This window comes from Rhinolophus sinicus, chromosome 4, assembly GCF_057876585.1.
Source record: "Rhinolophus sinicus isolate RSI-liver-muscle chromosome 4, RSI-T2T, whole genome shotgun sequence".
Classification (NCBI taxonomy): domain Eukaryota; kingdom Metazoa; phylum Chordata; class Mammalia; order Chiroptera; family Rhinolophidae; genus Rhinolophus; species Rhinolophus sinicus.
Window position 1 is genome coordinate 99,734,567 of NC_142504.1, and position 13,347 is coordinate 99,747,913.

General features: G+C 35.1%; 1 protein-coding gene across 2 annotated transcripts in view; it reads left to right on the forward strand.

Annotated features, from left to right (window-relative positions):
- The window catches only part of ME2 (malic enzyme 2), a 56,715-nt gene extending 45,664 nt beyond the window's left edge, over window positions 1–11,051 (forward strand). For both annotated transcript variants that reach the window (XM_019721766.3, XM_019721758.3), the window contains exons 14-16: window positions 1,931–2,001; window positions 2,666–2,764; window positions 7,585–11,051. In XM_019721766.3, coding sequence (XP_019577325.2) covers window positions 1,931–2,001; window positions 2,666–2,764; window positions 7,585–7,752 — 338 coding nt within the window. In that variant the 3' untranslated portion in view covers window positions 7,753–11,051. The remainder of the gene's footprint in view (window positions 1–1,930; window positions 2,002–2,665; window positions 2,765–7,584) is intronic.
- Window positions 11,052–13,347: the final 2,296 nt, after the last annotated feature.

A 13,347-nucleotide genomic window follows, 5' to 3' on the forward strand; every position in this document is an offset into this window, starting at 1 on the left:
CCAGAAAGTAGGGAGAGTAACAGCCAGGTCACTGCAGTTATGCTTAGAGCAGGGAAGCACCATCCTCGTGCTCATAACTACCAGTCCTTTTGTTTTCTTAGTTCCTAAACCTTACATATGAGACACACTCAAAGATTACTAGTCATCTAAGGAAAACCTCTTACATGAAAGATTTATTTCATAAAAGACACTAAAGCAGACAAACAGAAAAGGGCAGTTGAGGAAAAAGCAGGGATTATGTGGGAAGAAGGAGAATTACAAAAGTTATCAATATCCTCATAGAGATGAAATATTATATCCCCAAAACAAGACTATTTTATTTTTTTAATTAGAAAACAAAAATAGGCTCTAGAAAATGAAAAATTTTGTAGCCAGAAGGATTAGAAGAAAAAGTTGAGTAAGTCACCTAGAAATTGAGCAAAGAACAGGAGATAGAAAATAAAGACGAGAATTAGAGAAGTAGTCCAGGAGGAACAATACCAGATAATGGAAATTTCAGAAAGAGAGAACAGAAAAATGGAGGGAAGGATTATCAGATGAACATTTCCCCAAACTGAAAAACTCAAATTTCCAGATAGGAATGGCCTACCCACCAAGTGACAGACATGATGGGTGAAAAATAACACACCTCAAGCCATATCATTATGCAATTACAGAATATTAGGTACAAAAAAAAAAAAATCCTACATACTTCCAGAGATGAAACAAAAAGATAATCACCAAAAAAGGACATGGAATCAAATTGGCACGGGACCTCTCTCACCAACAATGCTGGAAGCTAGAAGGAAACTTATTTCCAAACTAAAATTTTAAACTTAAACTATCAAATAAGTGGAAAGTAGTAAAAAACAAAACAAAAGGGGGGGGGGGGTCTTCAGAAATGTAAGATTTCAAAAAAAATGTATCTCCCATGCACTATTTTTCAGAAAACCACAGGAGAATATATCCTACTAAAACAAACAAACAAAAAAAAATGAGTAACAATAAACTAGGAAGAACTGGGATTTAGGAAATGGACTCAGGAGTAGAAGGAATTCCCATGATGATAGAGGGATTTCACAGGATAATTACTCCATATCTAAAATGGAGAAAAACAAGACCAGACTAGAGCTTCAGCAGAGATTTACTCAGAAGATGAAATTACAGAGTATGTGAAGTAGCTGAAATATTAGAAGATAATTTAGACAAGTGTTTTGGCGTGAAATAATTTTAAGTACTGAAAAACCAAAGTCAAGAAAAAAAGCAGGACGGTAACTTTAGGGAAAACAAAAAGTTATGCAGAGAGGAAAAGTTATCATGATATAGTGTTAATACAGGGCTCAGCTGTAAATACATTTATGAAGTCATAATAATATAAACACTGAATATTCAACCAAAATTATGCTCTAACTATATTGAGAAGAAGAGAGAAGGCTGGAAATGTGAAAGAAAGCTAAATACCTATTTCCTACAGGAAGGAGTCGGTGATCTCTAAAACTCAAAAGTTGATCAGAAGAACTATTAATATAAGCAAGCAGTTTAAGAGTAAGAGAGATGAATGAATATTAAAATAATCAGCTGAAAGAATTGAAAGTAGTTGCCTCTGTAGGGCAAGAAATGGAGGTGGGCTGGGAATTAATATTTTTTATAACAAGTGTTGATGAATTGTATTCATTTATAATTTGGTAAATGTAAAAATAAGTTGAGAAAAAACTTGATATTTCTAAAATTATTTCTTCTAATAAGAATTGTAACGGTTGACAAAGATCATTTGATTGTAACTCAGATTTCTGTTTTCTTTGGGTTGCTTTGTCTTTTGGGGGGGGTTGGTGTTTGGGATGGGGGGGTTACCATTAATTTGCTTTAAATCTAGGAATTTATTTGGCTCCTTTCACAATTTATTTGGCTCCTTTGTGACCTTACTAAATAAACTATTTACAATGTTTTCTAGGCGTGGCTTTAGCTGTTATTCTTTGTAACACCCGGCATATCAGTGACCATGTTTTCCTAGAAGCTGCAAAGGTAAATGTTTTAAATATTGTTTGATGATTTTATAAAGGATGAATTATTAAGGTTAAAAGCAGAGAGAAAAAGAGAGAATGGGTTAAATCTGCTTCATGAATGGAAAGGAAGTTATTCATCCATTGCTTTTTTGACTTGCCCATGTAGTTTTGCATAAAATTATTTTTTTATCATGATTTTTCAAATGTTTGATGGTAAGCTATTAATCCTTTCATATGTATAACACATCTGTACCTGTATCATATATATCTGAAGGTATAGTATGATATCATAGATAAGATATAACTCCTTGCATTTTTTAAATATCAATAACTGTCCCATTGGCGTGTTGGCCCATTGGAGCTCCAAATTTTGCAATATGAGTTTTGAAGAATGCACATTAATACAAATATTAATGTCTATTTTCATAGTAGCTGTGGTAATTATGCCAAATTCTCTATGTTGAATGGAATATGTCAATAAATCTTTAAATCTGGTTATTTCTTTATTGTTTAATAGTGAACAGTTTTAATTTCTGCAGTGTAAGTGTATTCCCGGTAGAAATAAGGAGAGTTATAATACCTGTGTTATTCTCTGCTCAGCCCCCCCAAAATCTATTTTATTAGGTCTTTATTATTCTATGTTATTTAAACAAACAAGAGTAAAATGCAGTTTTTCTCTGCAGGCACTGACAAATCAATTGACAGATAAAGAGCTGGCTCAAGGGAGACTTTACCCACCTCTTGCTGATATTCAGGAAGTTTCTATTAACATTGCTATTAAAGTAAGTAATAATTTATACCTCATCATATAAATTATAATGGCATTTTCTTATGTAAGTAACACATTTATTAGAGACAAATTTGAAACATTTAGAGGGTGCAAAGAAGAAATTTTAGGTGACCGGTATTCTTCCTACCAGAATATAACTGACATTATTTTGGGTTATTTTGGCCTTCTCCTCTGTATATACATATGCTTACGCATGCACATTCTCTTGTGCCTATTTTTATGATTGGTTCTCACTGTACCTTTTTTGCATATTGTAAGCCTTTTCCAATGTAAATCAATAATCATTCTCATCTGTGATCATTAATGCTGCATGGAATTCTCTTTGTTATTGTATCATAAGAATTGAACGATTTCTCTATTTTCAGACAGTTAAGTGTTTTTTGTTTTGCTAGAAATAATATTGTAGTGAACATCCTTAGGTAAGTGTTCATGTTCATTTGTGTTTGTTTTTCCTTAAGATAAATTTCTAACCGTCAGGGCAAAGGTATTAACATGCTAAGGCTTCTGACATATGCCAAATATTCAGAGAAAAAGTACTGATGTGCATCACACCTGTTAGAGCGGAGTTTATCTATTTTCCCACACCTTTGCCAATACTTAGAATTAATTATTTTTTTTAAATCTTGCATATTTAATAGGTAAAAATTGTCTCATTTTTATTTAAAGCATTTGTTTTTACATTGAATTATTTTGTTTATTGAAAAATCGTATTTCTTCCCATGAACTACCGGTTCATGACCTTTTGTCGTTTTCATATTATGACATTTGTGTTTCTGCTTTCTAATACTAATTTATAAGAGCTCTTTAGTAAGGGTAATGATCCTTCTCTTTGCTATGGTGCAGGTATTGTCCCATTTGTCATTTGTTTTAACTTGGAATTGTTAGATGTGCCATTTTCAAAAGCTTTTCCATAGAGTGATCTGTTAATTTTATGAATTGTTTCCTCATCTTTTATGAATGTTAAAGCCTTCTCCCCCTCCAAAATTATATAAATATCTACTTGCATTTTCTAATAACATAAACCTTCTTTCTTTTTTTTTGAGGTAAAACCATTAAACACGGTTCATAAGAAAATACAATGAAAATACTATTCAATTACAAGAGTTTGAAACCTCACTAGTTGTTCATATACTTTTAAAAATTCATACAACTGTACAGTCTACTTAGGCTAAGTTTGTTGTTAACCAGAAGACCAATATCAAAGACCTAGACACTTGACTACTCTTGCAGTGGCTATAGTTTTGCGACAACAGAAGAATAACTGTTCCCTTGTAAATATTCCTCACTTCTTCAGAAACCACTTGGCTGGTGATGTGGACTGTTTCCTCATTCTTTGGGGGAGGTGTGAGAGCAAACACCTGTTCTCTCATGTCAGATTGTGTAAAATAGCTATTGCCTCTCCATGAATATGGGGATTGGGAAGATAGTCCTACAGTCTTCTTCATGTATTTAGGTGTTTAGACAGGCCAGTTGAATTTTTCCCCAAAGCTTTCTTTCGAATGTTCAGATCCTGTTTTAATCCTCACTGTAGATTACTATGTGCCTGGGGGTCTGAAGGAGGACAGTGATGCCGCTTTGAAACATTTAATGTATTTCTTCCAACTAAAACCAGCTTTGAAATTTCATTTTGTTACTGGATACCTCTGTTTAATCAATACTAAAGCCTTTGGGATATTTTAGATTTGCTTTAGAGGTAGATAAAACAGAAATCATGCAGCTAAGTCAATTGAGAAATAAGGAATTTGCTGTCTTTAGAGAGTTTCATGACTAGAAGTTGATCTTTTGTTCTTGGTGCTTGAAGAACTTTGCACATTTTACATTTTTATCTGTTTGGGGGAAATACCCAAGTCTTACCATAAAACTTTTAATCTCTCTGAGATTTATTTTAGTGTATGATATGAGACAGAAACATTTTTTCTTCTGAATAGTTAACCAGTTGCCCTGCTACCAGTTGATTGAGAATATTCCTTCTATAAACACAAGATCTTTGAATCTATTACTGGGAGTCTGTTCTTGACCATATTTGCCTAAAACATTAGGCACTGTTTTAATTATTATAATATGTATAAAGTATATTATTTGATACTATATATTTCCCATCATTATGGTTTTTCAGTATCGTCTGCTCTGAGCTGTATTTTATTTATTTATTTATTTTTATTTATTTAAAGGATAATCCTTTTTTTTGGCGGGGGGGAATATTGGGGAACAGTGTGTTTCTCCAGGGCCAATCAGCTCCATCGTTGTCCTTTAATCTAGTTGTGGAGGGTGCAGCTCATTGGCCCATGTGGGAATTGAACTGGCAACCCTGTTGTTCAGAGCTCGCACTCTAACCAATTGAGCCATTGAGCCGCCCCTGAAATTGAGTCTTTCAGTAGTAACTCTTCCCTATTCAGTATCTCTCTCCACTTGTTTCTCTTTTTTTAGGTCTTGCAATATAATTCTGTTGTTTTCTTAATCTTAAATGTGGTGTGTCTCTTATTATTTTCCTAGATATTAAAACGTTTGTTATTGTTTATAATAAAGGTTTTCTTTCCATGTATGTTCCCTCACTGGTCATTTCTAATATATAGGGAAGTTGTTAATATTTATAAATTTACTTGATAACCAGTTTCTCTGTTGAACAATTTTGATTTTTGTGATAGTTTCTCAGTTAATTGTTTTGGAATTTTTGGTTTTGAATCATCTGCAAATAATTTCTTTTTTAAAATATGTATAGCTCTTTTTTCCTCCCTATCTTACTAAATTAGTTGATACTTAAGAGCATTTTTAAGCAATTGGGTCGATAATGGCATCCTTATATTTTAATATATGGTGATGGTAGCTTTTGGTTGAAATAACTATTTTTTTATCTTTTTAAAGAAGTAGAATTCTATTCCTAGTTTACTAAGATTTTCTTAGACATTAGGATTAGATGTGAAATTCATCAACCATATTTTTGACTTGTACACTGATGATCATAAGATTTTACCCCTTTGACTCTTAATGTTGCATTATTTTAATACTCATAAACTAAGCAAAGATTGGGATTTGGGAAAGGGTGACGTGCTTAGGAAATAGTAAGCAAACCAGTTGAATTGGAGTCTAAGGTACAGGTAGGAAAATGGCATTAGACAAGATTTGAAAGTTATAAATTTGTACAGACACACAAATGCCAGACGGAGGAGTCTGAATACCTTACTATTGTGAAACAGTGGAAGCTTTTAGAGCCCAGAACTAGCATGAGTAGAGGTCAGCTTTAGAATTTATAGAATATTATAAGTGGGACAGATTTTGGAAGATAGCAGTCAGTTAAGAAATTACTGGTGTGTCTCAATGAAAGGTAAATACATGAGGAATCAGGAGATCTGTGCTAGGGGTTGGTATAGGAGCATAGCCTCAGGTTCACATCTTTCCCCCTTCCCCGGCATAGAGAATTTGCTCCTTCTCCACTGGTTTAAGGCTTTCCTTTTTAGAAACAAGGGATCAAAAGAGTAGGCAATGCTTTATATCTGTCCCCCACCCCAACCCACAGCCACTGAGCGTTTCCATAGCCACCAGTCACCTCTTGCATGCCCATATGACCAAAGAGAACTCGGATCTCATGCCTTGCTCCCATTCTTTCTTTTCTACAGTAGGGTAGAAAATAATTGAGACACGTTTTCCATCACAAAATATAGTGAAATTGAGCTCCTGGAACCAAAGATTATTTTTAATAACCATAATTTGTTAAAGTTTTTCTTTAAGAAAGCTGAAATAAACTTTGACAGTGGTCACCATTTGGATTGGGAATTGGAGGAGGAAGAGAAAGATGGAATTGTTTGAATTATTTTTTACCATGAGTTACTGTATTTTTTTAAGTTAAAATAAAACCATGACTTGAATTTACTATGCAACAAACAGGCACTGTGCTATCCGGGGAGGAAGCTTTTCATACTACCTCATTTTACATCAGCACTTAGGTTCAGAGGGTTAATCCTCACCACCAGTCATGGTGTGTGGCCTGGTTACAAAGATCAGAAATTCACTTTGCCAGTGTAGGTGGGAAGTAAGCTACCTTAACCGTGTAGGGTCTGGGATCTAAAATCAGAATGCTTTGGGGTTGAAACACAGCTCCCCTAACTACCTTGAGCAAGTTGCTTAAAACTCCTCATGCTTTGGTGTCCTCAGATGTACAATGGGAATAATAATAATAATAGTAATAGTAATAGCACTTACCTCATATGGTTCTTGTGAGGATTAAATGAGATATCCATGCAAAGCACATAGAACATGCCTGGCACTCAATGATGGTGAGTTGCCATATATAGGTTCTAGCCTTAACTTTGAGTTCTAGTGTCAAACCCCTGGTTTATAATAGTTTCTGTGTCTTCTAACCCAAATTCTAGAGCAAAGCATTTGGCTCACTTTGGGTGAGGTTTTCACCTCAGTCCCATCAGCTACGACTAGGAAATAGAGGCTCCTACACACTGTGCCAGCAGGACTGTCAGGGAAAGGGACATGGGCTGTCCAGGTCGATCTACGTAACTGACACAGAGTAGAGCTTAAAAATGTTTGTTGGATTAAAGTATTAAGGAAATGCCAATAATTCAGGGTGGAGGTGACATTAAGCATGTCAAACTTGTGGTAAGAGTTCAGATGGTTTTTGTTTCATCTTTTAAACTTTTAATAGTTTACAAATGTTTTGAAATGAGTTGAAATAATGTTATTTTTTATTTTGAAAGAAGAAAAATGCCATTCTTTTAAATTCATTTCTCTGTGTTTTAATAGTCCGTTTTCTCTCAAACAGGTTGATGTTCAGCGCCTATACAATAATCTTACTTTATTTTCCAGGTTACAGAATACCTCTATGCTAATAAAATGGCTTTCCGATACCCAGAACCTGAGGACAAGGCCAGGTATGTCAGAGAACGAATATGGCGAAGTGAGTACGACTCCCTGCTGCCGGATGTGTATGAATGGCCGGAGTCTGGAACAAGCCCTCCCCCACTACCGGAATAGAAGCACCCTCCAGTAAATACTTGCCAGGCTTCAGGGAACCGTTTTTTCAGACAAAAAGATAATATTCTCAAATGTATGGGTCTTTTCTGTGTTTCGTCCTCCCCCACCGCTTTGCTTGACTTATTTTTCTCCATGAATCTACACTTCTGTAGAAGGTACATGTGTGGACTGCATTGTTAATCCCACGCTGCCATCAAATAAATGTAATGCTTTCCTTCTGATTTGTAGCTCATCCATATCAAAGAGATGTTAGAAATGTATTTGTACACGTCTTCACTTGTGCTTTTGTTCACGCTTGCCAAAGGATTTTCTGTTTACTAGTATTACAGATAGTAATCTTCTCACCCAGCTCTTTTAGGGCTACTAAAATAGAAACTTAACTTCTGTGGTGATGAGCACAGAATTTTGAGAAAAAGTCAAATTTAACCAAATTCTAGGGACAAATTGTCAGTATCTAAAAATGTTCTTTTATTTCTTCTTCGTGATCTGAAATTCCTTTTCAGTAGATAGAACAAGAGAAATATGAAAAATCTACCCTATTATTTATTTCCTAGAACTAAATTGAGACTTAACTATATAACATGGTGAGAGAGAAATGAGAACTACTACTGCCTTTAGACAAATAAACAAAATAGTCATTGTTTTCAACAGTGTATAAAAATCATAGTGTAAACTTTTTATTTAATAAAGGTAATATCTTACATTTAATTGCTTCAGTTATGCTATTTTATTGCCCAACTAGAAATTTAGGTTTGCTTATTATGAAAAACATATTTTTCTTTATTTCTAGATGAGGCTAACAATAGGATACTTAATGCATAAATTATGGCTGACATCATATGACTTTTAACAAATTAGTCATATGTTTCACATCTAAATGAGTTATATTTAACTGAAGAGGTCATACCCTTATTCCAATAGTGATGCTTGAGATAATTTTGAGTCATTTCTTTGAATATCATTAGTGACAACTCTTTCTCAATTGAAGATGGATTTAATTTTTTGAAACCACCAAAATTAATTTAGAGCTAAGTGGGGATGAATAAGGTAAGTGTTCAGGTCACTTTTAATGGTCCATTTTCATGCCATTTTTAATCCCAGTTAAATGGGTAATAATTGGCTAGTGAGACCAGTGTTTTTGTGTGGCTTACATAGTGGAGAGTTCTAAAGGAAAAGCCAAAATCATTTTGAGAAATAGTGGTATGTATGTGCCTAACATGATTACTTTGAGGGAACAAAACTTTTAAATGCTCATTCTACACTATTAACTACAAAAAATTAATCACAGCTACATATCAGCATGTACATAATTTGACATTTCTCTCTACTGTCCTTGATATGTTAGATGTGATATTCTGTAGAGAAGTTGCCTCCAAATCACCATGAAGCTTCTTTAAGATGCAGAGGCCTCTTCCCTTTCCATCCGGGCCCCCAGGAACACCTGGGGCGGAGCCCTAGCAGGTGTATTTTCTGCAGGTCCCTAGGTGATTCTGACACACACACTTGCCCTGCCCTTCCAGTCACTGCCGTAAGGCTGGTATCTGAATCATCTGGAGAATTGACCGATTCCTCTTGCTGATGCAGTGGGCCTGCGTGGGGCCCAGGATTCTGCATTTCTGACAAGCTCCCAGCTGATGCCCACGCTCCTGGTACAGAGACCAGCCTGAGGGGCATTGCTCCAGAGTGCTGGGTGTGGTGTGTAGTGCTCTTACAGTGTGCACTTCATGTGAGAAAAGATAACTGAAATTATGTGCTTACACAGAATTGGCCTCATCTATTTTTGTTATGTATAGTTTTTAAAGGATGTTTATAAGAACAAACATTAATACAGAACTTGTAAACATTTTTCTGAAAATACTTAACGAGACTACTGTTCAATTCTAGATTGTGGATTTTTAATGTACTTATTAAGTAAAGCCTGGCAACCCGTTTTCACTTATAAAAGCTTAGCTATCAAATGGATATTTGTTTCTTCTCTATTCTTGTTTGTCTTATGATATGACTTAACCCTGTTCTTGTCGTTTCCTTCTCTATATTATCAGCCTCTGGAGAAATAAGATCCTACGTTCTCCTTTGCAAAGGAGTTACTAATGAATTAAGACCAAAGCATATTAATTATTAAGGGTGTAGAGCATTATTTATCACTCAGATAATTCAGATAACTAAGAAAATTCAAAGGGAATGATAGGAAAGTGGGAAAAGCCTTGCCTCAGGAAAACTACTTCCTTCATCCAAAGGGTCCTGTGGCTTTTTTCCAAACCCATCATTTCAGTATTTCGCAAAGATAACTTCATACTGTTGAACAGCTCCAGTGTTCTGTTGAATTTACCAAAATGGAATCGGCTCTGTTGAGCATACATAACACTTGAGAACATTAACATAAATCTCAGCTCTCTACTGGGATTCCATTCAAAGGGACTGTCCTAAAGAATAAAATAGGACCAATATCATATTTACATCCAAGGCAAGACCACACACGTTGAGGGGCAGACACATTGCTGACTTCACAGAAAGCGGCATAGATTCATTATCTTCTTTGGCTGTTGACCAATTTGTGATTTGCACTTTGATGTGCATCTAAATGTTAAAATGAGAAAAATCCTCTACAGACAAGCTAAATAAAGTAACATCTTTAGTATTTAAAATATTCAAGACAATTCAACTACAGAAAACTTCCCTCTCACCTGAAATCAGGATAAGATGTTTTCATGTTAGCAGAAAACAGCTCACTGCTTTGGTTCAAATTTTAACATTCAGCTGGGCCTAATTAAGACAATGAGTCTTACTGCCTAATTCCCTTAATCCTTGCCAAGAATTACTCAGATAAACTAGTGATTAGATTTAAAAACAATAATCATTTTTCTTTGTTGGATAAGAAAAATTGCCTCTAAAAGAGAAAAGTCAGGGTATGATGGAAATGTATTCATAGTTCAGATGCATAAAATAGACAAATCATAACTTGGATGCTTAGTATCTTTCTGTAATAGGTTTTTGCTAATAAACTTTTTCATATGTCTGTTTTATCTTGTTTTTGCTAAATAAAAACTTACTTGCTACTTCGTTGTTTGGGAAGTTATCCCTACATTCAGCACAGTTTTTACACATTTAAAACTAAGGGGGAATTTGTGGGTATGTATTCCCCAGTTTTCAGTATATCCTTTATTATTTTCCCTTTCCTAATTTTAAGTGTATGCTCTAGCAAGTTATTGATTCCTATGTAGTTATTGAATTAGCACCAATATGTTAGGTATAGCAAAATACCTAGCAAATAATGATAAATAAATTTTATGAAACACGTACTTTGTGCCAAGCATTCTTCTAAGCATCGTGCATGCATCATCTTATTTAATCCTCACAGTCACCTTGTGTTACTCCACCTGCTTTACGGGGAAGGACTTTCATTTCCTTTTGTTAGCTTCGTACTCTATTTCTCTCCTTATTTAGTTTAATCATAGCAATAAAGGAATTATTTCTCACCTCTTCTCCCCCACCACATACACATTCCAAGACCCTAGTAAGAATACTAAATCAGGAAAGATTAGAATACTAAATCAAAAAGTACTCAGCATCACCTATGAAGCTGACTTGCCAAAAAATAGAACCTGAATCAGAACAGGCCTCTAGATCTAACTCCCATGTAATAGGAAATACAGAAAGTAGAGAAATGTCAAATGATAACGTTTCAGCCAAGTCCAGAATTTGCAAAATTCTACAGGACAAATGACCTAATTTTTCCTACAAATTTATGACAAAAGAGGAAGAAGAATTCATTAAATTTTAAAAGTGACCAAGAGACTTATAAATGCAATGTGTAAATCTTTGGATCCTGATTCAAACAAACCAACTACGTATAAGATATTTTGGCAATAATTAGGGAAATTTGAACATTGAGCAGTTGCTAGATGATATTAAATAGGGATGTTATAACGAACTAGACTGTTAAGGAATTGCTTTATTTCAGCGAGACAATAATAAAGTTCTTTAAAGAGAGCTTTTTAAATTTAAAAATTTTATATGGTAATTTATTTTCTGACTTGAATAAATAGGCTCCAAAAAGTTCTGAGATGATTAGGAAAATTGAACAGTGACTGGATTTGATGGTATTAAATTAGTGTCTTTATGATAATGATATTATGGTTGTATTTTTTATGTGCTTTCATGTTTATACACTGAACTGCCCACCATCATTCTGTAGTGATGAAATTTTTAAAAAGAAAGGTTCCTTAAATGCTTATCGAATTGTTTATGGCTAAAATGATATTGTGTCTGGAATTTGCTTTAAGATAATCCAGGGTTTTGTTGCTTTTGGAGGGGCATGGGTTATATATGAAACAAGAAGGACCAGATATTGCTAACTGTTGAAGGTGAGTGATGATTACACATAAACATTCACGAAACATTTTCTCAGCCTTTGTATGTGTAAAATTTCCCATAATGGAAAATTTTAAACATGAACAAAAAGTTCTATCCACTATTCTCTAAAGAAGTAATAACCTCTAAGGAGTTGTAGGAAGCCTTGATGGGTGGACAGAAACAAGCCATGAACCTCCGAAATGGTCTACGGAGGGTACTACTGTGGGGAACACCTAGCTGAGTTGGGATCAAGAGTTAGCTGTAGAATATTTTTTTTTTTTTGAGCACTTCTTAGCAAGTACCAGAATCAAGTTCAAAATCTTTGCTAAATCCAGTGTTTAATACTATGCTAAATCAGACCTAACGTGACCAAATACACCTTAATTTTTCTATCACATTAGTTTAAGTCAACCATCCTTACAAGACCTGCTCAATTCCTACCTCTTAACTAATCTCATGACTAGTGATCCCCCCTTTTCCATATTCTGATCACTCCTTTTGCTTTCTCATTTGTTCCCTCATATTATTAGTGGATGGTTTTCAGATACATCTTTTTCCCAACTTCAACGTATGCTCCTAAAACCAAGGGCCACGACTTAACTTTTTAAAATTCAGCATCAAAAATAATACTGTCCCCAAAATCGGAGCTCAATATTTGAATAAATAAAAGCTTCGAAGAGGCCAAAAAGTAGATTACTTAATGTTTTATTGAGCAAAGTAGTCTGGTGGGGGAGAGGGGTGGGGTAAAGTGTTCTTGATTCCTCTTTCCCTGGTAGTTTCAAAAAACCCCACAAATAGGAGTATTTGGTTGCTGATTGCTTTGACCACCTCGAATTCGTCAAGCGAAAATCTGCATCTGGCACTGCATCGGAGCTTGAAATCCTTTTTCTAAACGTTGGGATTTATACCGAATGAGTTTTTTCCCCCTTGTGATTTCTATCACCTCGTGCAGCTTCTGCACACAGCAGGCCCGGGCTTTCCTCTCGCGTCCAGCAGGCTATGCTGTGCGCAACCTAAGAGAACACGTCTGCAACGCTTCTGGCGAGTACAGCACAGGCAGCTCCAGATTTTAAGTATTCCGGTGTGTTCTTGGAATAGGGAAGTGGAACACGAGTGGAGACGCATGATCAATAGTAATGCTGAGAGGAATGAACGCTGATTCAAAGACACTGCGTTTTTCTCTTAAGGCACCTCAAGCTTAAACTTTTAGGTTTCGTGGCTGAAAGATTCATCCCAACGAAA